General features: G+C 37.6%; 1 protein-coding gene across 1 annotated transcript in view; it reads left to right on the forward strand.

The window, feature by feature from the left end:
- p115 (General vesicular transport factor p115) overlaps nucleotides 1-21,676 on the forward strand; it is a 311,820-nt gene extending 290,144 nt beyond the window's left edge. Inside the window, 3 exon segments of the mRNA XM_067084261.1 lie at nucleotides 2,458-2,616; nucleotides 14,951-15,148; nucleotides 15,274-21,676. Coding sequence (XP_066940362.1) covers nucleotides 2,458-2,616; nucleotides 14,951-15,148; nucleotides 15,274-15,483 — 567 coding nt within the window. The 3' untranslated portion in view covers nucleotides 15,484-21,676.
- Nucleotides 21,677-26,190: the final 4,514 nt, after the last annotated feature.

Raw genomic sequence — 26,190 nt, forward strand, 5'->3', positions numbered from 1 at the left:
ATCAGTAATTCCAGTGACCTTCCAGTTATATTCCTTGGAATTAAAGAGGTATGCAGTATTAGTGGTCAGGACAGTAAAGATAAGGACAAAAGGTTCCAAAGGTGATATTCAGGATGAATTAATGTAATTATGTGGGAGGTGCATTACGGTACCCAAGACAACCAGGAAGAGAAGACTAGTGACTGACTTAATCTCCTTCAACAAGTTTTACATGACCAAGTCCTGGATAAAGAGATCTGGCAGTGTACTGAGGCTCTGAAAGCAGCTGATGCTACAACTGTACTCCTTTTCCTTTTCCTCTTCTGACTCTGAGCATTTGTGTGGGTGACACTCCTGACTTCTTTGCTTTCGTGACTTACTCTGTCAACTGTTATCATTTATTTAGATACAGCATATTGCAAACGTGACCTATGTATTGAGGGCCAGTACGCTACTTTTGAGCTGCTGGTGTATGTTTTGCTGTTTCTGATATCTTGACTGGTGATGTCTTCTCTCTCTTGCTAGATTTTATATCTGTTATAGCAGATTTTTTAGATGAAAAATGTAAAAATAGAGAGGAAAAAGAACAAAAGATTTTATCCAACCCCCTCCAGTTTGATTAAACAAGTTCTTATGATGCAGCAGGAGTATATTTCTTAGGTTATATTTCTTAGGTTTGTGATTCAATCCCTGGTAACTTATTAATCTATGACTCAATCTAGTTATTCTACTAATCCTTGCATCTTTCAAGTTTCAACTGAGTCACATTGTTTGATGGTTTATGAAGTGCTGTATATTTATAAGCATTAATGTAATGGTTGAGAAATTTTATCTAAATCCAGGATTAGTAAGTTCCAAGTTCTGTTTTGTTGATTTGTTTAATTCCAGAGTTTCTCAGTAATTCTGTAGCGACTGATTCCTGGTCATCTAACATTTCTGAAGAAGCTAGTTCTTGAGGGAAAGTGTAGTGAGGTTCCTGAAAATAGATTTACCCATCTCAGTCAGTGGCAATTACAAGCAGATTTCAGGGAATCAGGATTTTTGTTCAACAGGTCTGTCTTTCTCCTGAGAGACTTATGTACAAAGATACGTTAACAGTAGGGTGGATCCTCGCATAGAAATTATGACAACATCAAAAACCTGAATAAAGCAGGAGGAAGACTTGTATTCCAACTTGCTGGGTCTTAAGATGTTTACAAATATTCTACGAGCAGATCTTAACATCTTTGACTACTAGATCACAGTAGTGTAGCTGTCTTTTAATTGCATAGCAGCATACTTGAGGCATTAGCAAAGTACATACAGCTGTATTTGGTGTGTGTGATTTGCCACAAAAAGGTCTTTCATGCAAACTAGAGGAAGATTATTGTGAGCACTAAATTATCTTGAAAGATACCTAAAGTAGGAATTTTTGTCTTCCCATCATAGTTATCTTCTTGCTAATGAGTATTGGAAATGTGGAAAGTTGTGATTTCAACTGACAGGTTTGTTTGTATCCTACTTGAACAAGAAGTTGTAGATAAGTTGTTCATTGTTCTCAGACCCAGCAGAATGAAAGATAGATGTACTGATGCAGTCCTGTGATGGCCTCAAAAGGTTAGGTTGCTCTACCTTCAGTCTTTCAAGAGTTAGTGGTTCACTAATTTTTCACCTCACAGAACATTTCTGGGTCATATTGATGACTGCTTGTCATCAAAAGGCAATAGTGGTTATGTTTGATAAGCATTAATTCTGTAAAGTCTTGGGCACACAGTGAAATGTGGACTGTGAGACTTATCCAGGAGCAAACTGTATCTCAGAACATGCTTTACCGATCATGTTATCCAGGAGCAAACTGTATCTCAGAACATGCTTTACCGATCATGTTGGAAATAATTATAGTGTTGACCTTAGACCAGAGTCATATTGAAAACCAGCTTGATGGTGGATTTCCTGTCTAACTGATGTTGAAGCCTGTAGAGATCAAGAGTCAGTAGCCTCCTTCTTTGATAGTTATGCACCAGTAATTAAGTTTTGTGTGTATTGTCTGTATGCAGAATTTTTAAAACAATGGTTCCCTAACTACAAGCCTGTTATTTTGTGCAGATTGCCCCCCACCCCACCATTGCACCAGCTAAAAAGACATGTAGTCCAAAGGTATAGTGAAGTAAGGGTTGCAGCATGAGACAGGGATTCCTCCTGTCAGGGGTTTCCTTTGCTTTTTTTTGTAATTTGGCTTGTTGTATATCTCTGAACTGACAAGAGGCATTACTAAAGTGATAAGTTTGGACTTTCTGAAACATTTTTTAGTGCTAGTTTTTGAAGCCACTTTCATCAGCTGCAATACAGAGGGAATAATTCTTGCATGACTTTGGTGACAACCTTAATCAAAGTAATTTTTTAAACCAATAAATTAATCAGCACTATCCTTGTGTTGAGAAATTTATGAATCAGTGTAAATGTTTCCCTTTATTTTTCTAAAAATATTTTTTGTTTCAGACGGGCACTAATGAAGTTCAAAATTTGTGCAAACAGTTAGAGGACTTGCAGCTTGTCCTTTATAACAAAGATTGGGAGATCCAACAGTTAAAAGAGAACATGAAGAACAACTCTACTTATCCCCAAGGAAATTCTTCAGCTGAAGAAACAGAGGCTAAAGTGAGTAGTTTTTGTAACAGGTTGATCTTAAGTTGTGAGGTTTTAGACAGCAGTTGTATAATCAATTTTTCCATTTACAAAAGGTACCATTTAGTCATTGTGCTCTACATTTTTCCTTATCAGTGTATCAACATGGAGTGGGCATGATTGTTAATGTTACTGGGAATGTTATACTCTATGCAGGTTGCTGATAAATCTTTGTTTTATTTTAGGCCTTTTCAGGTTATAAAGATATATTTTGTTGTCTTTTCACACCAAACTTTCCTTGCTTATAGTAGTTTTTATAATACAAAAAAGTGTTTTTTCACAAGATGATAAAATGATACATATATATATCTTTGTGTCCTGAATGTTCCAAGGATTACATTCTCTTTTGTCTGTCAGAGAGAGCACATTCCTTCCATACATGTGGAACATGGATCCACAGGTATGCCATGGGGAATAACCTGTTTTTGTGTACACTGTATCTGAGGTAAGCAAGCCTTTTGGGGTTGGGAGGAGGGCACTCATTATATGATAAACCCCCTTGAGATTCTTACAACTTAATATGCTGTCCTGCAAATTGCCAATCCTTGAGATTTTGATGAGTGTCCATAGACATTTTTTGGTATAACTTTAGGTCATTATTTTGGCTATATTTTTGTTGTTGCTTCTCATTTTTATTCATACTATATCAAAGTACAAGTACTGTATTAAGTTTCAAATTACACCATAATCATCATTATATCCTGAAAAATTAATTTACAGTGGGAGCTAGAAGAAGAACCTTGCTATGCAATAGATGAGTTTTGTGACCCATGAAATTACAATGGATAATTGGTTTGTATGCAAAAATTTTTCTTTTATAAAAATAGTTGGTTTCATCAGGGCCCAGTTAATCGAGAATATACAAGAATAAATATGTAGGTTGGAAAGCTGAGATATTGAATGTTCCAGTTGTTTGCTATGTCATTTAGATTGAGAAAGTACTTTGGACAGTATGGAGTCAGGTACCAAGTCCTCTGGTACCTTACAGATTTGTATGTTATGTGATAAAAAATAAATGGTGTGCAAAACAAGAAACTTTTTATGGGACAACTCTAAATTGTGTTTAAAAATGAGTCTGTGTTCTTCATGCCTTGTTGGAACTATAGACTAATAGCCCTCACTGGCATAGCATAAGGTTGTCTTCACCACTTGGGATGGAAGATGAAGAGGAATGATGAAGTGTGCTGTGGAATGGCCCTGGCTACTAGGTTTGAATTTTGTTGAGCCATCTCAAAGATGGATCAGCAAGATTCAAGGAAGACCACCTGAATGGTCTCAAAGATGCAGAGGCCATAGGGAAGACAATCTGAATTGTGAGGTCCAGCCAATAAGCTTCATGGCATGCCTCTTGTAGAGGCTTCATAGATTCTTCATGGTGAGGAATGCTAGGAAGTCTATGTCCTGGATAGATTGCTACACTTGCTCCACTGTCTCCATCCTAAGGGAAGTTTGCCACACAAACTCATTCATTGGGCTTAAGTTAGTGATTAATTTTCATCCTCCTGCTGCCTGCAGCACCAAAAACAGATGACTGTGGAAACTTGCCAATCCATTCTTTACTATCTCTGTAGCCCTGTGATCTAAAGATTGAAGACCTCTCAAACCATTTTGAGAACTTCTTCAAAAGAAGCATTATCCTTTAAGTCTAAAGTCATCTCATGGTCTTCCTTGACAAGGTCTTTTGAAGAGTCAGATTGTCCCCTCTTTGTAGGCTGATAGTGTGTTTTTGGAGTAGTGTAGGTTCTTATGGCTGAAAATGGTTGGGTCCTGTCTCAGGTCACAGAAACCAAGCTGACCTCAGTGTCAATGATTGTTTCCAGTTTTTCCTCCTTGAAGGTCTGTTTTTATGGGCAGATACATAGCTCAGGAAAAGTGATGAAGAGGAGCCAGTCCATAACTTTCTCTTCACTGAGGCATCAGACCATCTCTGAAGCAGAGGTCTGGTCAACTACTTCTCTGTGGCCTGTGGCTTGTGACAGCTACAAATTGATTCTGAGGAAGAATTGCTCTCCATTTACTGCTTGACTCCTTCCTTTTTACTGGGGGGACGTCACTCTGCTTGCTTTAATCCATGCCTGTACCATCCAGGTCACTGTTTTAGCTGTAGTTACAGTTATGTCCCAGCTGGAGTAAGTTTACTCAGGTTAGAGATAGTCATGATCTTGGTGCAAAGTCTCATCACAGCTGGCACATGTCTTTCTTTTGGGGCTTACTTCTGATGAGGAAGACCTTGGAGGGGCCCGTTGGTCCTTTAGAATCCTTGAGGATGCTGAGGATTGATTTTAGCTGGGACAGTGATTGGTGTCAAGAAATTGGGAGAGGGAAATCACCAGCAACTAAGACCAAGAAGCTGAATATCTTCAAGCTGTGACATCAGCCTGACTGCAGGTAAAGGGGAGTCTACATCAGCAGATGTGGTGGTGGATGATAAATAGTCTCCATTGTTGGTGTTGCAGATGCTATTAGAGAAATGGTAGTAGGAAGAGGAGCAGTCACTACATAGAGAGTCATATTAATCATTTGCCTCAAGGTTATGAGAGTATACAGTTTCCTTCAGTCGAACCATACACAAGAAATTGTTGGTATGTGTGCCTAATGAGTGGTTGGTATCCAGTGTATGAGTTGAACAGGTCATCAAGCTTAGTATTAGTTGAGTTCATGACCAGAGTAGAAAGCAAAAACAAGTGGGCATGCAGGTATGGAGTGGGTTTCGCTGGTAGCGGGCTGGTCACTAGGTGGGACAAGTTAGAAGGCATGGCTGTTGGTGGGCTGGTCATCTGGCTTAGCAGATGAAGATAAGGTATGCCAAGCAACAAGCTAGGCAGCAGTTCAGTTAATGGGGAAGGTAGTAAAAGCTGTCAGGCAGTTAGAGAGGACCTGGCTGAGACATCGTCTAAGAATTAAGCAGAGGCTGCAAATTCCAAGGAAGAAAAGAGGTAGCAGCCTTAGAAGATCTCCTTTGTAAGTCCTATTTTAAGCCTAGCAGAATCATTACTCAGGTGACACATGTGGCATGCCACACAGGTTAGAAGTCATAAACATATCTAGCTGTGACAACTGCTGCAGTGGAGGTGAAGGTCTTTGTACAGGTATGACACAAGGCATGGTAAGCATTATGACACAAGGCATGGTAAGCATTAGGAGGAAGGCTGGGGCATGGTGCAAGGTAGATAAAATGCACACTATAGAGTACAGAACCATAGTTAGCCAAGGTGTAGTAGCTCAGAGTGGTAAAACCAGTCGGTTTCATCATTGTTATAGATTCGAGATTTGATGAGCAAACTTGTCAACCACATCTTGGAGCTTTAGATGCCCTCCTCTGAAGCATCCAAAGCTTCTTCATAAGTCTTACAGTTATTACGTCTATAGTGAAATTTAAAACAGAAGAGGCCACTTTCAGAATTCTTGAACACAGTGATGATTTGTAGCCATGATCAGTTCAGTTCCATGAACCATTACCCACCAATGGTTGACATACCACATCAAAACAGCCTTATCCAATTCCACATAAATTGTCCAGAACATTGCTTTCTGGCCAAGCATTTTACTTGTAATCAAGAAAAAGACAGCACTGTATGATGGCCAGTCGTGTACATCCTAACATTCTTTCTTGAATGCATCCTACTTGCAACAATAGTATGTACAGCATGATGCACCTTACATTATATCAGTGTTAGTATACAGGATATATATTATATTAGTAAATCCTGTGATAAGCAACTTTTAATTATTTTCTGTATCATATTTTATGGTGGTGTACAGAATCATTCCATTGTTTGGCAACTGTCTAGAACAGAAAATCATTAAGAAGTTGGATGCATATAAAAAATACACCATAAACAATAGCTCATAGCATTTTTTCACATTTTTCAAATTATAGTAATGTACATACTACAGTATACTTTATTTTGCACCTGTATTACACAACAGAATAAATAATCTCTGCATTTAAAAATAATATGCTCTTACAGTACTGAGTTATGCCCAAATTTTTTTTTACAAACTGCAACGAAACTTATTCATACTGTACTATATTTATCAATTAAAAGGGTGTGTACATTGTTATTAAAAACTGTTAAGTAACACATAAGTTTATAGCAAAACTGATAACATTATCCTCTGTTATTAAAGCACTGACTAAGCAAATGAATGATGTGAAAAATGATGCCAGATTTCATCAACTTAATTACTGTTTCCTTCTGTTATAGTACACATTGTTGTGAAAAGTTAGTGAAATATGAAAGCCATTTGGTACATGTATCACTGGCAACTTTTGGATCCTATACAATACCCACAATCACCCTTGGACTAGTCCACTCTGCACCCAGGGTGTCAAGAATCTCCAATATCATGGCTAAGGGCAATACAGTTTTTTTTTCTATGTAGCAGGTGCCATTAGCACACACAAAAACAAACATACCAGAATTATAACCCATATCAGAGTGTAGGGAACAGCAACAAACAAGTTTCTGTTGTGAATATCTGATAGCCCTCATTAAAGTATAAATCAGTGACCAAAGTTAAAAGAACAAGCCCTGTGACAGGCTGATTCATTGTACAGTTTTTCCTCTGCCCACACTTGGCAATTAATTGCCCCCTTCCCCCCATCACCTCAACATTAACAAACCAGTCAGCACATCATTCTCATTGAGCCAGTCAGTGTATGTACAATGCTTAGCTAGTGTGCTTGGCTGAACAGAGGTATTTTATGCAATCACATCCAGAAAAAGTTCAAGTCTTAGTTCTCACCCATTCACACCTGTGTCATTATATTTACTGCACTTTCCCCATCTAGTGCAATTTAATACATATATGCATGGGTAGGTAGGGGAAGGTAAATGATTAAGGGGCTGTTGTAATGTAACAAGTCATTGTGAAGCTGAAAATTGGATTAGTAATGCAAAATTAAATCTTATATAATTAAAAAGAAATATCAAAGGCATAATTATAGGCAGCTGTGTACTTAAATATGTTAATTTTTTCAAATAACACAGAAACAAAAATTTTCATAGAGATAATAAGGCAGGCCAGTAATGCTAGGAAGGAACATTCAGAAAATATACAACTAATAAGGTCATCAAAGTCTAGCACCAGTAAAATAGCTAAAAACTGCCAAGAAAATAAAATAAAAACAACAAAGTGAAGAAGTATACTTACTCTGTGCTGCAGACCAGCAAATAAAAATGGAAGGAAAGTGGTTAGTGCAAATAAGGACTAGCATGTGAGTATTATTATTAGTTAGTTTAATCATACCATTGAGATGAAGCAAGAGTGGCAACTATAAAACAGGTTTTAATGTAGGAAAATCCTAATTTTGGCAGCCACTGTGAGTCCTCAAAGGAGTTATACTCTCATGGTCCCCCCCAGGGCTTCATAAGACAGACCAACCAGTTACAGAGAATTCTCTTACAGTTGGTCTCAGCTAGAATAGTGCTTGTTGGCACAGTGACAGAATATAAAGGACTCAGGACAGTAGGGCACTATCTGTTGTCCTACAATGACTGCCTCGGTTTGTTCTATATCTCACCCTCACAGATGTGACAACAACATAAGTCGGTAGCTATTTTCATTACATGCCATGTCTGTGCAAGATAAATGTTCACCCCAGTCCCATGCCTTTTCGACAGGGAAAGTGGGTGGTTTAAGAACTCTCAGCGGCAAACAAAAATAGGTTTTTCCTACGTCAGAACCTGTTTTTTGATAGTGTAGCTGCTGTTCTTCATCAAAGGGGCTTACAAAAGAAATTTACAGGTGACAAAATGGCTTAGGTCCTAATAGTTAAATCCCGACAACCCAGATTAATTTTTGGTCCGAGGTATAGGCACAGGTTATTAACCATTTTCTTTACTCCACATACCCATAGGGTCTGGCAATAAAAAAAAAAAATGAACTAATGTATATATTATTCTTTGTTATTCAAAGGTGACTTACCTAATTATGGCGGGTCTGGCTGCAGGATTAGTGCACCTTCCCTAGCAATATCTCAGCATGACCACAACTGTCATGGCAATAGTGTTTCAGGAATTTTTTTATTCAAGGTAAAGTCACAGGTTATCAACCGTTTTCTTTATTCCGGATTCTGGATACCGATTAGGGTCTGGTAATATAGAACAGGAGACACACGAACCTATAAATGCATTATCCATTGTGGTTCTACTGTGACTTACCTAATTTAGTCGGGTCTGGCTGCAGGATTGTTGTGCCTTCACCAGTTCAGTAATACTGCCTCTAATACCACTCCGTACACTCGGAGACTTCTTCGAAGAAAACATTTACAAAGAAAGTTAATGATGTACTCACCTTTTGGATGCCTGCTTGGCTAATTGAAGGCTACTAGGCAAATGGTTTCATTGAAAGCTAGAAGATTGTTCAAAGCTTTCAAAATCTGAGACAGTGAAGGAGAAAGGTATATATCCTCCATTTGTTCCAGTCATGTAGGAATGTATCTCTTGCTATTGCCTGAATGTCCAGATTCAGAGAGACATACATTGGAAGTTGAGGGTTCTGGCATGCGGCAAACTGGTCCACTTCCGGACTGTGGAAGCATGTTAGCAATTACTAACTTGAGAGGAGCTCAGCAAGACTGCAAGAGAGGAGCTCAACATGAGCCTAACCTCTTATTTGATATAAGACTGCATGAGAGGAGCTCGGCATGCGCCTAACCTCTTGATATGACATTGCAGTCATATTGTATAGGACCAACAAAATGTGGATTCCTTTTTGAGGTTTCAATTTTCTGAGATCGAAAGACGGCAAATAGCCCCAGGACAAGTGACCATCTTCTCCCTAACTGACAATCCTCTCAGTGGCCGCCTCAACCTGTCATGCAGGTATCCATATATATCCATCCATGGACAGAGTATCTTCCCATTTTCAGATGAAGGCGATCTCAAAGCCTTTTCATTGCATTTGAGAGCCAGACTGTTTAAATCCTATAGCCACAATCTCAGGATTAGATCTATCACAGACCCAACTGTAACACGCCCAGACTACATTCCAGTTGTCGTCTGGAAAAACTGGGTTGTGCAGGGAATCTTCTCAGATCCTTCCTCATTCTGGTTGGGTGCTGTTGGCAAGAGACAGCTGTCCGTGAAGAGTAGCCCAACAAAGTCCCAGCCTCAGAAAAAGTCTGCTGGATGTAAGTGGGACTTGTTCCCATTAAGAAACCTTTTGACTGGAGTTGGTTGGCTACCAATCTCAGGTTCTGTCAGCATTCTTTTCTAGTGGTTCCCCAGATCAGTGAATCATCTAGGTAGGCCACCAGTTAAAATCCTTCATTCCTGAGCGCCCGTAAAATAAGTACTATATATATAAAATTTATGCAAACCATATATTTGTTCAAATTTGACGGGTCATGAATCACCCTTCATTTGAGGAATGCTGCTTGGGGATGCTGAAGTGTGGTGGCAAATAAAGCCCTCTTTATCTATGGCCCCCTTTTAAAAGGGGGTCTGGTTTTTGGAAGAAACTACTCTAGAGGATGGGGAGTGTGAGACCATCTCTACTTTAGCCCATTGAAAATGATACTGTTCCCCCTCCCCCAGTGGGAGGACTTCCACTGCATGTTATGCTGTAGAAGACAACTGCAGCCATGCAAGTCCATGGAGCTCCACCTCTTCCCTTCCCTATAATACACAGTCCAGGAGTTGATTTTTCTTTCCCCTGGTAGGGATATCTTGTCTGCTTTGAAAGGGGCACTGATGCTGCTATTGTCCTTTCTTCTGTTGTCAGAGGGGTACTTTAGTAGTGACTGGAGGCTTGTAAGGCTTTGATTCACACCAAGCTTTCTTAGGCTAAGGAAGAGGAAACTCTCAAGGGTATTGTTCCCCAAATTCCCCATTTTCAAAAACAGTATATATATTGTGTAGTTTTATTGTCGGGCTCATTCAGTGAGTTGTGCGACAAAAGACTTCAAAAAAGGTCCAGTCCCAACAGATAGAGGAAGAATGCAATAGGGAGGTTACATTGGGGAGCAAAATCTTGGAGCCCACCAATGCTTCCTTTCAGGCCTTAATGTGACACTCTAGAAAGTCACAGAGTGCTCCCAGTAAGTTCCACATAAGTGTTTTGGCTACTGCAGTGAACATTGTTCTGGAAGACTGGAAGCTCTTTAGTAGGTGGAGCCTAACATAAAATTCAGTCATGGCTGTTCTGAGATTTTCCCTGTAGGGCTCCCAAATTGCTGGGTAGCCATGTCCAATGGGAGCTTTTCCCTTTCATAAAGGAAGACAAATATTGCTCATTCCTTTGTAGCACTATCAGATACTGGGATGGTGGAGACAACTGGCATTATTTCAGCCATAAACTCTCGTTTCCCAGTTATCACAAAACTGAAATTCCGTCTTCACATGATTGATGGTTTTAGGAGTGAAGAGACAGAAGGCTGATGCCTCCCAGAGAGGTTATTGGTTCTGTAAAATTGTTGTACTATTTTTTTCATTAAACTGGAGATAGGTTGCTTCTATGGCTTTCATTAGTATGGTTACTTCTGTTTGGCTTTCTTAGCTATGTTATTAAGCAGGATAACTGTCTCCTTCAATGGTTTCTGAATTCCTATTAAAAGAAGGATCAAGCGCCATTCATTATTGGGAAAGGCAGCTCTGTCTCAAAATTCTATATGTTCAACCTCAATCAGTTTTCCTTTCAGTAATGAGGTATTTTCCATCTGGTGAAAGGATGCACGCTGAGGTGTCTCACCAAAGGTTATCAGTATCATTCTCAGAGGCAGATATCAGTACCCGTGCTGCATTTTGATTTAAGGTTTTATTGTTTGACTTAGTCTTATTATTGTTATCAGTCAGAGCTCGGGGAGTAAGTTGTTATCCATTCTGATTTCAACAGGGATCTAGACAACTGATTTCAACCTCTTTTTGGACTTGACTTTTTTATTACCTTGTTCCCATGACCTAAGATTTTTGGTGAGAAACCTATCTCATTTTGGGCAGACTGTGCAGCCTCTCAATCTTCTAGTTTAAAGGATGAGAAATTTTTACATATACCCGATTCCACATCCTGGACAGACCTGAATTTCTCTTGGGAATCATGGCAAGCATCTCTATGTTGATGCTCAGTAGCAAATGAGTCCCCAAAGGAGTTACACTCTCATGGGGCCAACCTTGATACTGTTCATGATTTCCTTCCTGAATTTTGATATTACTGCAAGAGGAATTTCCCATTAGGGAAGCCTTCATGAACTGATGAGCCAAAGCAGTTGTATCATCACTGCCTGTCATAGTAGAAAGTACAGCAAGTGGAATTTTCCTATCAGGGAGACCTGGCTGAACTGATTGAGCCAAGGCAGTCACCACTACCTGGGAGTATAGAAAGTACAGCAATCAGAATTTCCTATCAGGAAAGCTTGTTTGAACTAATGAGCCTGTGGAGTCATATCATCACTGCCTGGCAGTATAGAAAGTACAGCAAGCAGAATTTTCCTATCAGTAAAGCATGAACGTACTGATTGAGCCAAGGCAGTCGTATCATCACTGCCCGGCGGTATAGAAACTACAGCAAGCAGACTTTTATCAGGGAAGCCTACTGATTGAGCCAAGGCAGTCATCACCACTGCCTGGCAGTAAAGAAGTCCAGGATAAATCACTACCCCCTAGAAGGTACAGACACTTCAGATGGAGTTGGGTGAACCATATCAGGGTCCCCCTTACTGCAAGATTGCTGTTTGGGAAAGGCAAGATTCTCATTTAAAGCATCTGTCTGTTAACAGTGACCTTTCTCCCAGGGAAAGGCTCTTCGTCTTCATCGGTGGAGTTGAAGTTGGAGTTCCTAGAATCCGGTGCTTTTGGAGTTTTGGCCCAAATGTGAATTCTGCTTGGAGAGGGATGGAAACACTGCCGAAGTTCTGCTTGAACAATGTACACTAGTCTCCTTATGTATATCTATTGAAACCTATCGCATGAAGACAGCTTGAAAATGAGCTCTTTCATCATTTAAACTTGCTGCTAAAAGCATGTGACATATTTCACACATGTCCAGCCAGCAACCAAATTCTCCTTTATTCCTTTTGGGGGGTGGCTAATGGCTGGTAGTTATGAGCTGTTTTCACAGGTGAAAAGCAGATTGAGCAATTCGCTGTGGTGCAGGTAATATGTAGTCTTGCGTAATAGTAGCCCAGTAGTGATAAAAGGAACAAGTGTTTAATAAAAACTACATAGTGTTAGCTAGCTACCTATATCACTACCTAGGCTGCAAACACTTCAAATTAACCCAGGCCTACATGGCCACAAGTACATGTCCATAGTATGATGTAAGGAAACATGATCAGTGGGTCATAGTAGTAATGTATTAAATTATCAGTTCACAATTACTATAGTAATACTCCTTAAAGGATTTAGTTACAAATTCTTCTTAACTCAATTAAGACAAAACTAAATAAGTATCAATACTATATATTTCTACACATTTTATAACTTTTGATTACCCGGTCTATTCCCAAGCACCAAGTGAAGGTATGTTTTACTTACCAATAAAATTAATAATTATTAGAATGATCATACCAGAAATACATAAAGTCAGTATCTCTGAGATTTTAAATTGTTTGGCAAAGCTCACCATTACGAAAAAGTATTTTTGTATTTCCTTAGGAAAAAGATAAACGTCATGCTAATTTTCTCAACACCTGTGACGTTGTTACCGGCGCAGTGATACCCGTTGGAAGAAGGTCTGCATGAATGTATTCCTTTAACATTGAAAAGAACCCCAATATTAAGGGTAACTGGGGAACTGTGTATCATAAAGCCATTAGTTTAATTATAAGATAGTACAAAGGAAATATTGGCCTTTAGTAAACACCAAGGCTTGTAAGTCAAGTACGATTGGGAACTATGATTGCATCTATGTTTCATAAACAAGAAGTTAGACTAATCCGACTTACCCTTTTGGTAACCTCAAATTATCTGTCAGTGGTAGAAAGGTCATTGTATGATAAGTTCCAATAACAAAATTGTCTATTATTATTGCCCTAATGCTTATTATCACTCTGTCAAACAAGAAAAAACAGCACGGCAGTTACAGCATAGCCTAGCGATCTACTCCTAATGTCTTGCCTTGCAAGAGGCCTACTGGCTCTCAATTTAAACAAGTATAAGCCTAGCTGTTAAAATTTTAAGGAAATAAAACTTTTGACTGGGTCTTAAAAAAGTACAGGTACTTGACTTGATTGGAGTAATGCTCTAAAAAGCATAGTTGAACACAATTTCCAGAGCAGAACCTAGGGTTAAGTGAACTCTTGGACAGATCAGAGTGTAACGGAAATGGCTGCCAATGTATGTTGTTGTCACATCTGTGTGGGTGAAACATATTGAAAGCAGAGGCAGGCATTGTAGGACAGTAGATAACTCCCTCCTGTCCTGAGTCCTTGATATTCTATCACTGTGCCAACAAGCACAATTCTGGCTGAGACCAATTACTGTATATATAAGAGAATTCCACATAATTGGTTGGTCTGTCTTATAGATCCCTGGAGGTACCATGAGTGTGTAACTCCTTTGAGGACCAACAATGGCTACTCTATCAAAACACCTTGTAAGGTGGTTAATGGTAAACCTTAACTATTAAAACCTCCACAAAAAAATGGTGAAAATTAGTGAAATATGCACAAAACAGTAATCATAGACTGGAATAAAGTAAACATTCCAAAAGAGCTACATTTTCTGGGTGACCAAATGCTACTTACAGGTAACTGCACCTTACAAAGCAGTTTTTGTAGCAGGTGGTCCTGGCAACTGTGAAGTACCTACCTGAATACAAAATTAACTCATCAGTCATTTGCTGAGTACACTAAAATGAAAATGTAAAAGTAATCCTCTCTGAAGTAAATAACTGCAAAATGAGATTAGAATCATGAAAGAGAGGTTATTGGTTGAAACATACCTGTGGATCCAGGTGGCCTTTTTATGTAGAAGCTATTTCTGCCTGACAGACAAAAGACTGATGAACTGGGAACATTTGGGACTTAATTGTGTGTATACATTCGCAAGTGGGTTTGTAATGAAAGAGAGTTTGTATAAGAGAAGCAGAAAAGTTAAAATAAATAAGAGCTAAAACATTTTGCAATATTTAGAAAATGTTATGGCCTAAACATATGTGGTCTGTATAAAGAGATGAAGCGTAAGGGTTTGCCTCGATTGGCTAAGTGTATGTGTGATTTGTTAAATTTATTGCTTGCAAGATTTACATTTATCTGTCAAGGTAATGAACTTGGAAATAAGTGAAAACAAACATTTTAAAGGATTTAAGGAAAATATTTTCCAGGCCATTAAGACAAAATGTGATTAAATTTTATTGTCATCAGGTCTTGGCCCTGCAGAAAGAATTGGATCAGTTAAAAGAACTGAATGGCAAATTGAGGGATGAAAACATCTCGATAGATGGCCAACTTCAAGAATCCCTTTCTCAAAATAAAGAACTACAGAAGCAGCTCAGTGCAGTAACATCATCAGAGAGTACTGTATCAGCTTCATCAGATGCAAAAAGATGTAGAGATCTAGAGGTAGGTTTTAGAGCAATATTTCAACTCTGCAAACATTTTCTGTTACCACAAGGATAAATGGATGGCACATACCTCAGTTGTTTATTGGTGACTTATTTAATTTATACTGTGTAACATTTTTCCAGGATGAACTTGAAAATCTTAAGAAAGAGCAAGAAGACCTTTTGGTATTGGTAACTGATCAAGACAGCAAAATGTCTGACTACAGACGTAGACTGAGAAGGTATGGAGAAGATGTTACAGATGATGAGGATGATGATGATGAAGATGGAATGTATGGTTCACTCACTGGTTCTTACGATGACTATGATGATGACGATGAAGACCTTCAGTGACACATGGTTTTCTCCTCATAGAGGAGATGCACTTTCCCAGTAAGATTATGGGAAAAACTGAGGAATTTCATATCCAGGAAACTAACCAGGTCAGCCATATCAAACACAGAAGAAATTTCTCACATTTGATTGTAAAGCAAATCTAATGAAAGTTATTTATATGTATACTTCCTTAAAGTAGAAAATTGATTTGATACATGGGTACTAGTGTTGTATGAAATTCTCCCCAATAAAAGGTGACACTAAGATTTTAACCACTCATTAATATTCATGTCATTCTAATACATTGCTGTGTCAGGTGAATAATTAAAACAAGTAAATTGAAGTAGTGTACACATTACAACCGGTGGGTGAAATTTTAAGTACTATGACTTTACTACTGCAAAATTTAGTGCAAAAGTGGGTACTCTGTTATTGTATGCAACAGGTTAGAGCTGCTGCTTGTATTTTTCGGCATTGCATATAAAGTATGCACTTTAAGGTGACCGATTTCATCCATGCTTTTTAAACTTCAATAGTAAATACATAGATAATTGACAGGAGCATAAGGATTTACAATGGAGTACCTCGTATAAGGGGACTATTAGACAGAGAAGTTAAAGAGAGAATGTATGATGCACTTCTGTTAATTTATTGAATTGTTGTTGTTACTTAGTAGTGTGTAACTTGTAAGTTTGACTCATGTAAGTTGTTGGCTATCACTCACAAATTAATATGCTGGGTGTTGCAATTCAAAGTTATCAGATTTATTGCATCACATCATGTTTCTTCTAATTTCTTACTTGTTACTCTTTATGAATAATACATAGTTTTGAGCCACATTACCATATTGATGTGATTTATTGGGCATCATGGGGTAAATACTACAAGTATGCTTTCTAATATTTGTAAAACCATTTTCTATTTATCCCATCAGTCAGATGCATCTTATATTCAGCACATTTTTCCTTGCAACTATGATCTTGCTTAATGAAGACACTCAAAGGGAATAGGGCTTAATAAATATATGACCAGTAGCCTTCTAGCTCCATGTCATATCTTTGGCATTTCATGTTTTATAGGTAAATCTCTATAGATTTTGAGAGGGAAACTAAAATCTCTATAGATTTTGAGGGGGAAACTAGTGGTTATTAAGAAAAAGGGCTATAATTGTGATCACATTCATTTCAACCATCATTTTAGAATTGAAGGTGAAATGAATTTGAAGTGAAGAAGGAAAGGTAGACAGTTCAATAATTGATCATATAGCCTATTGACAATACAGTGTATCATTATTACTGTATACTAGCACAGATTACAGTTGCTAATACAGAAGTTGGCAGGTACGTAACATTTCATAATTACATGTATTATTCTGTTGAAAAAATTTTTGTATAAGCAATGTAGTTCATATGTATAAAATTCTTACCATAAAATAGGAAATAGTTGTTTCATTCTGAGGAAATAGTTGTTTCATTCTGAAGAAAACGGAAAATTCTGGGATTTAATTTTCGTATCAAAGGGTATGTATTTGATTTGATCACCGTAATGTCAAGATGAAGAATTGATTCAAATGGCCTCTATCTTTCATTTAGTGAACTAGTATCAGATGGAACTATTGTGCACATGATTTATATGCCTAATTATAGTCTCTAAGAAAATTTTAATACCATAATGCTAATATCATCAGAAACATTGCAGTTGGACATTTTTAAGAATTATGGTCATGTGCTGTAAACAAGAAAGTGAGGTGTTAAAGGATCTCAACTTACAAACTGGGAAAGAAATCATACAAGAATGCAACAGCAGTCTAATATTTTAATATCATTTGTGTCTGTGAGGTGGAGTGATGATGAAATTAAGAGGGCTATCCATAGTGGAATGAAGTGCATTCTACTTGTATGATAGATGGTAAAATGATTTGTTCCCATATTTTTGTAAAAGTGAGGTAGTAAAACAAAATTGTTAAATAAATTTATAGGATGAACTTAATCAGAATGAGATTTCCATTATGATCCATCAATATATATTTTTTTTTCAGGGTTTTCCAATGGAATTGCTGCATTGTGTTCTCAAAACTAATAGATATAAGAAAAGATTAATTTCTCTGGTAAATAGTCCTTACATATTTGTTATAAGTGACTTCTGTTAAATTATAAAAACTAGGAATATTCATGGTTAGATTTGTAACCTCAGTCCAGGAATATTTATCATTATATACGTAGATATTGAGAATAATGATTTCTGGTTGTTCAGTAAGATGTATTTTTGTGATGTTCTACTAGTGTTTTTATCAGTATTCCTGGGAGTGGCTATTGGTTGAAACATCTTTATAAGTGAAAAATGCATATCTTGTGTAGGACTTTCATTTTAGACTCAGTATTAATTAAAAGACTACTCCTTACATTTATTGAATTGTTATTGTAATGTTTATATAATGATACTGTCTCATATATTTGTAATTCACTAGTAGTTGGAAGGAGAATACTTTAACGCAAAATGGCATGGAGAGAAGGTTGTTTTATGATTTTGGTAACCTTAAAGGCCATAAGTTTTTTGGCATAACATCTTTTTATCTGTTGGCCATTTATATTAGAGGTAGAAGCAGTGCATTGCAGCATATGCACCTGTGCAAAGCTCCAGTATTTTTTTTATCTTAAAATTGAATCCTTTAGGATTATTCATGGATTTTTATATGGTTGTAGTTGTGGCTTATTAAATTTATTTATTTTTTGAAAGTTTTGAAAGATAGCACTAATAGGTCTTACTACATATAGCGGTTCATTTACAGTAGTGAGCATGAGAACAGTAGATTCAGGTGAAGTTACATTCTTTTATGAATTTTAAGCTCTGTAAAGTTTTTATTTTAATTATTGGTCACATAGCATGTCATCTAATCATCTGCGACCTTCAAGTTTTGAAATACTTCTTGTAGCCATAATGACAAGCATTAATTAATATCATTCTATAAAATGCTTTCAACAAAACAGTACCATTGATTGTAGGCAGGTTACACGTTCCAGTTTTATCTTGCTTTTATTATAATCGAGGATTAGCTTAACATTTATTTTAACTTTCATCTCTCCCCCATTGATGAGGTAAGGTGGAAACTTGAGCATTATTGTCTTTTTATTTCTAGGGTTGAGTATGGACACAGTATATTTTATTACTTAACACACACGCACACACACACACACACAAAGAAGCACGCATCTTGCATATAATATTATTATGCTTAAAGACTATTCATAGGTTGAAGGGTGGAAGTTAAAAACCAAAATTTTAAAGACTAGACAGCTTAGGATGGAAGGGACCAAAGAGGATGAATAAGAAGTAAAAGGTACTAAAGAATGCAGCTGAAGTTCCAAGGGAAGCTACACAGAGTGTATGAGTACTACTCACAGAGTAACCTACTAATAACTCAGTAGGTTGCACCTTCTCAGGGTAATATGCATTTAAGACGGGACAGGCATCAATCAAAGTGTATTAAACTGCACTGGTTACATAACAGCTAGAATGTTTTACAGAATGAATTGTACAACCATTTTCAAGTAAGTATAAAGAAAGAAACTAAAGACAAATGGCAAAACAAGAAAAGTACCATATAAAGGATAGAGGAATATAAAAGCAAGAGTAAGAAACATAAAGAGAAGCAAATGCAACCACAAATTGACCTCGACTTAGGATTCAGTTGTAGGTTAAGGTGTGCCCTCTGTAACAAACCTTTCCACACCGTATGTACTGTAGAAGGGTTGTTGAAATTGAAAGTAAAAGTAAAAAATGAAGGAACCTAAACACTCCGAATATAAACTTGCTCCTCGTGGCTTTTTCTTTATGCTGTGTTGGAAAGAGGTTAGTTTTATCAGTGCAATAAAGGATTGTAGACAGTAGCTTCACGGATTAGTCACTGTATGAAAAGTAGCTTCTACTTAAGTATACACCCTTTACTTCATATAGTGGCAAAATAATAAACATTTGTCTTTGTGATTTAATAGGATTTATATTATGATACAAGAGATTATTATTATTAAGTAATTTAACCAGACCACTGATCAGCTTACAAAAGCAGAAATCTTGTTGTCAGTAAGTGAAGTGTTCAAAGAAAATAAGGATAGACTGTTATTTAGATATTTGACAATGTTTTTACAATTAAAATGATTCATTTATATTTTTGTCATGAAGGGAAACTGGTAATTTGGGCCCTTCTAAACAGAGTTGACATCCGTATATGGATTTCCAAATATCTGCAGATCTATAGAAATGTTAACAAAGTGCTGTTTTGTTGGAATTATAGAAGGCTAAAGAATGTAGACTAACATTCCATGTTTTAATACATAAGCTTTTAATGACAGGTTTTACAAACAGCTCCACTGACAACATTATTCTGGCTGTGTACTCGCTAGTCCTGTGGAAAGTTGTCATAACTGAATGAGGTAAAGGATAAGCAGTTTTGGCAACGAATAAGATGATGATATTAAATGGAAAGAAATCTTCATTGCTGTAAATTGTACGGCATCTAGATTATATGCTGTATTTTAATATAGTTTTAGAACATACTTCAAGTTTCATTGTCACTTGTTACGTTAGTTAACATCAAAAGACATGCTTACTCACTGTCTGGTCCTAATTTTCCATATTACTTACAAATTGCTTTTGACTTTTCTTTTCTTGCAGTTATATTTGTCTTCTTTTCTTGCAGTTATATTTGTCTTTTTTAGTAGTTTATGATTTTTGGCAAAGATTCCAGCATATTTTTTACTAAAATTTTGTAATATATCCCCAGTGTGTTTTGTAAACTTAATTTTCTTTTTCCATTTTGCTAGATCTACCTCATGCTCATTACGAAATGTTTAAAGTAGTAGTTTTACACCTTTTGTATATATTTATGTATTTTATGATACATTATTAACTTAATTTACATGTGTTCATTTACAGATGCAAAAATATTAACCTCGCTGATAAACAGATTTGCCTTTCAGTATGCTTCTTTAGTGGATGGTAATGAATATAATATCTCAGAATACTGTAGTCTTTTAGAGGCATAAATGTTCTATTTAAAGTTTAGATTTTTGTTTTTGTTTTACTTATTGATTGCAATAGATGATTACAATAGATGATTAAATGTTAAAATGTTTGAAGCTCAAAATACAGCGGTAAATACCGAACATATATCCATGCCATTACTAGTCCAAACAGTGCAAGAGACTTGCTTAACATTAGGGATGAATATATTACAATCCTTATGAATTGATCTGATGCCTTTATGTTCATATATTTGAACTGCTAGAATAATATGGGTTTTTGGATATTATTAATCCTTCTCGTTCATGAAAAACATGGGGCAAGGATTTTATTTTTTTATATAATTGCATGTGATTACTCTATGGTCACTGCATCCCTTGTTTGATGGTACAGATGACTTTTGAAGTTTTCTTTCAAGGTTGGCTACATTCCTTAGCAGAAATTATGGTATTTGTGCTGTTTTTCATTGTGAATTAAACATTTGAATTTATATGATAATTTGTTAAAAAGATTCTTACAAAGATGAAAGCTCTAGATAAATTATGAAAGAATGTTCTAATGCACTACTAACCCTGTTGTTATGATAGCTAATCCTGATGTTATGATGGGAAGTAGTGGGTCTTTTTACCATGCTGTACATTGCTTAGAATCTGGCTTGGAGAGGTTTCAAGATTGGGCAATGACATTCTTAATGTAGATGCCACCTTATATGTAGGGGTTTGTAATTTTTTCATCTCCTTTTAACTGAGTGTCCATTAACATGGAGCTGTGATAAAATAGTTAATTATTGTTGGGAGTATATAAATAAGATATTTTAAGTTTTATAATGCTTTACATGTTACTAAAATGTTGCAGTCCTTTATTTATTATAGATAGTTTCTTATTTGATGATGTACAGGTAATGCTGTACTGTATAACTTATTGTGTAAAAGGAAATTTGTGTGTTTATTTACTAACAGTAGGTCATGTAGGGATAATCTAGCATTAATATACAGCTTTGCAATTTTGGATGGTCCATGTTTTTGTTTTTATTTTTTTTTATGTTTATAATAACATGTTTTGTCAAATATTGTAATATCCATTATTATTTGACTAATTTTTATCATGACTTGTTTTCCTTCATTTCAGCAATCCTTGAGAAAGCTTAGTTGTATGTATATAGTACTGGAGTTAAATAAATCCTTTTTCTGAATATGCTTGTGATTTATCATTCATGAATTAGATAAAAAAAAAAAATTGGAAAGGCACTAGCCTGCTCATTGTAACACTGTGAGGTTTAAACCAATGCTTATGTAACTCCTGTTTATCTCGCATGGATGAGTCAGACCAAATCTCAAATCCAAATTTTGATAAACTACAATCAAATTTATTTTTGGAAACCAACCTTGTGAACAATCCATATGATGTATTTACACCTAAACTTTACATCTCATGGACACATTTACCTTTGCAACCCTGAATTTAAAAGGAAATTAATAAAGCACTAGAGTGCCTGGGTAAAACATCTTACCAAGAAGAAAGGAACTGCTTTGTTTTATTTTCTCAAGGTCTCAGGTTTGTGGTGGCAAAGTTATCCAAAAATGTAAGGAAACTGAAAAGTTAAAGGTTATTGTGGCTATTAGAATGAACAATTTGTTATACAAAACAAAATTATAATTAATTTTATTGTGTAAATGCATCCTAGTTACGTCAACATGAGTTGAAAGGAATAAAAGGTTCTACCATTCATGCTTAGCCTGTAGCACGTTCCCCTCATGAGCATATTAGTGATTCTTGTGTGTCTCTTCTGAGTATTCAAATGTATGCAGTGTATTCCAAGCTACACTGAGTTGTACTAGCTTTTGTGTTTTCATCTTTTCATTATTGGTTTATATGTGGATTCCTTTTCCTTTGCTTAGTGTGTTTAAAGGCCTGTCCAGACGAGGTGTGCCCACTGGGCAGCGAGGTAGGTGGGCAAATTCTGATGGACTTACCCATGAGGGTTGTCCACACAGCAGAGTTGACGAATTGGTGGGCATGCCCAATGACGCTGGTACCTTGTCGAGTGTCGTACGAAAAACATGTTGGACAGTACAACTTGGAAAAAAACTTGTGCAGTGTAATAATTAGAGTATATATAAAGAAAAAAGAAAAAGACAAAAATTTGGTGCAAATATTGGCTAAATGGGAGGGATGTTTACGGGAGCCATACAACAACAGTATGTGGACTACAATATAGTTATGAACATGATTATAGAAACCATATGAGAATGAGCATAAGCACATTCCATACACTCCTAGCAAAACAGTACATACATGCGATACAGCATAACAGCAGAGGCTCGATTGGAATTTCAGATGGCCTAAGGAGTTTTTGTATGTTCGAGTTGTGACGTAACTTGCAGACTTAAATAATAAAGTGTGTATTAGAGAGAAAGAAAGAAAGAGAGAGAATCCGATCTACTTTCCAGACATACAACTTTCTTGATAGTTATTTAAAATGTGTGCTCTCTCATTTGAAAAAAATGATCTTAACTGGGCTTGTAACTGGATTCGTACCACTGGATGAGGTAGCCTTGATAAAGCTGTTATTGTAACAAAGATAATCATGATGATATGAAAAGAGAGCAAGAAATTTCGTGGAGGAAAGAAAGTTGGAGAGTACTTCAGGGATTTTCTCCTAAGCATGTTGCTAGATCATGATCCTAATGATGTGATTTCATGAGTGATTCATCAGTCATGGTGAGTCACTATCGGCTATGTACCTTCTACCTTGATATCAATAAAAAAAAAAAACTTGAGTGGTTATAAAACAACTGGTGCTGCCCAGCCTTTGTCATCAACCAAACTCCGTTTTATATATACTGTATATGAGGCGCCTAACGGCAGAGTGTCGTAAGCGACACCGTCGCCAATTTGGAGTTAAGCACACCAACGTCATCTCTAACCCTCTACCTGTCAGGAGAAGAAATTTCAGTTCAAATTTCCCACAACAACAAGGTCGAAATTCTCGTTTTGTAACATTACTTCTTTTCCTTAGTGACGCTACACATGGCTGCACTGGCTGGTCTGGGTGGCAGAGAGTCGCAAGCGCCCGTGGTGCATAAACCAATCATGAGTCCAGACGCCCTGCCACACCTCCCGCACGACCAATGAGAAAGGCTAGCCATCAGTGGAGCCACTGGCTATCACTGGAATAAAAAACATTCTTGTACCTTCCTTCCCCATGATCGCTTCTGGATTTAATGTGCTTCTTTTTGTTCTTTATTCATTAATAATACTGGTTCCTCTTCATCATGTCCAACACGAATGTGGATGACAATGTTCCAGGACCTTCCAGGGCAGAAAGAGAGTCCGGGACTTTGCTAATTGGAAGCAAAATGTAGCCAAAAGCTTACGTAACAAAGGTGAGGCGTATGTAAGCAGAAAAGATCTGGTTCCATTCATCCCCCAGATTTTCATGACATACTTCAACCAGCTTTTTTTTTATCAAGATACCCTCACTGCTACTCCAGACACCCTTCAAGATACTCCTCATGAGAATGACGTGGATAATGATTTACTGGACTATGACATCTGATTCTCGCCTGAAGTAATTGGCGCTTACGTTTTTTCCAATCAAAATGTATTTTAGCCATTATTGACGGCAATTATTATTGTTTTGCAGGTGAGACGACTGTATCAGCCTCAGAGTATTCTGATTAAAATATCTTATTATCTTTCTGCTGCTTTTTTATTGTGTAAAGCATTACCTTTTTAGGTCTTTTTTGAAGTGAACAAAATCACCTAGTTATTCCTGTAAGATTAAGATAATCAAGGAAATTATCCAGAATGATAAATAAAACAAAGATAATATCTTTAGGGGGGGTCCTAGAGGGGTTACAGGGGCATTGGTGTGTGTTTTTATGGGATTCAGTGTACTGGAGAAAGATTGATTTCAAGATGAATGCAGTCATCGCTTTATCTTTCGGCATGCATTAAACTCTTGGCTATTTTACAATGATGGTTTGAAAGCAGACACAATAACCTTTATTTTAAAACAAACCCCAGTGTCGTACCTCATTTAAATGCTGAGATATCGCATTCTGAAAATAGCCAAACTTTGACTGCGTTTTCCTCCAATTTTAGTTTTTGGCACTTGAGACACTCTGCCGTTAGGCGCCTTACATATAAAATGTTGTGAGTGAACTTGGATGTGGTTTATCCTTCTTTACATCGAATAGACCCTCTGTTTTAACGATTGCGTCGTCCCTGTGTATATTTGAAAAATATTGTGATTTTCCTCAAAATCATGTTGACATAATTAGAGGTATTGTTTATGGAGCTGCCAATGTTAGGCATGAAAGTAATTTCTCTGCTTGCTATAAGAAAAGTTTGACATCTTAAAAATGACAATACAATCCACATCACAAAAGCTGATAAGTCAAATAGTACTATAATTTTAGATATAGCTGACTTCATATCATGTATGCAGGCCTGTAAAGTCCCCGCTCAACGTGTTCTCTGTAATGAACATCCCGTTTTCTGCGGTGCCTTCACGTTCGACCTAGGGTCGGACGAACACAATATTATCGTTATCATGAATTGTATGTTTATTATCTGTTCAATTGACCATGCACTATGTATATGCAACAGAGTATTTTTACGTCTAACCAGACATTGTTAGTCATTATGTTTTCTGTATGTACCTATCCTGTTTTTTGTAGAGAAATAGTTTGACCTCAGATCACCTGTAAATTTTTGTACCCGCGGTCTCTGCATTATACGCAGACGTCCACACGCCACTTTATAAGCGGATTGCTTCATCAATAACCTAGCAGTACTTGTCTTCCTACTCATTATTTTGCACATCTCTCACAGTGGTGACCCCCGGAGTGGTTCCCGGAAGCCATTAACGGACCCAAACGGCGAAGTCTTGGCCCAATGAACCAACCCACGCCCCTAACGGACTAACTACGGCGCTCTAACAAAGCGTTTGGGCATTACCGACCCTCGTCGGCAAGTCACCGGCGTCATTAGCAGACCCACACGGCACGCTCCTAAGCGTGTATTGAGATGAGTGTTCCCTCACACTCCAAGTGAGAGCATGGAATGAGCATGGACACAGACATACCCAACCACATACAAATTACTGTGAACTTCTTGGAGGCAGACGTCTCCCTCGTGCAACCCCCTCCCGCGTGCTCCTCCATGCCGGTGCCTGCACCCCGTGCGATGACCCCCCTGACGGACCAACCAAGGGCGGCCCTCAGCATAAGGCTGCCACCATTCACCCATCAGAACGCAGCGTCCTGGCTCTACAGGGTCGAAGGGCAATTCAGGGTGACAGGCCTGACCGATGAGGTGTTGAAGGCGGACATCACCATCAACGCCCTCCCAGAGGAGATATACAAAATTTGCCCAGTGGTTAATCACAACGCCGAGCCCCGCCACCTTCCAGGAGTTAAAAGCCACTCTCGTCGAGACCTGCTCCCTGCCAGTCTCTGAGAGAGCCGCCTGCGCCCTCGACCTCACCCTTAACCCCGGCAGGACAGAAACCTCTTCGAAACGTGGCATGCCCTCCAGGACCTCCTCCTCCTCCTCCTCCCTGAGACTGACAGCAGCGGCAGGCACAAAGAGATCAGCCTGTCGAGGGAGATCTTCCTGCGGAGCCGTCCTGGAACAAGTCATCAACGGGACCCCTCAGCCCATCGCCTTCTTCAGTGGGAAACTCAGCCCCCACCGAGT

This window comes from Macrobrachium rosenbergii, chromosome 41, assembly GCF_040412425.1.
Source record: "Macrobrachium rosenbergii isolate ZJJX-2024 chromosome 41, ASM4041242v1, whole genome shotgun sequence".
NCBI lineage: Eukaryota > Metazoa > Arthropoda > Malacostraca > Decapoda > Palaemonidae > Macrobrachium > Macrobrachium rosenbergii.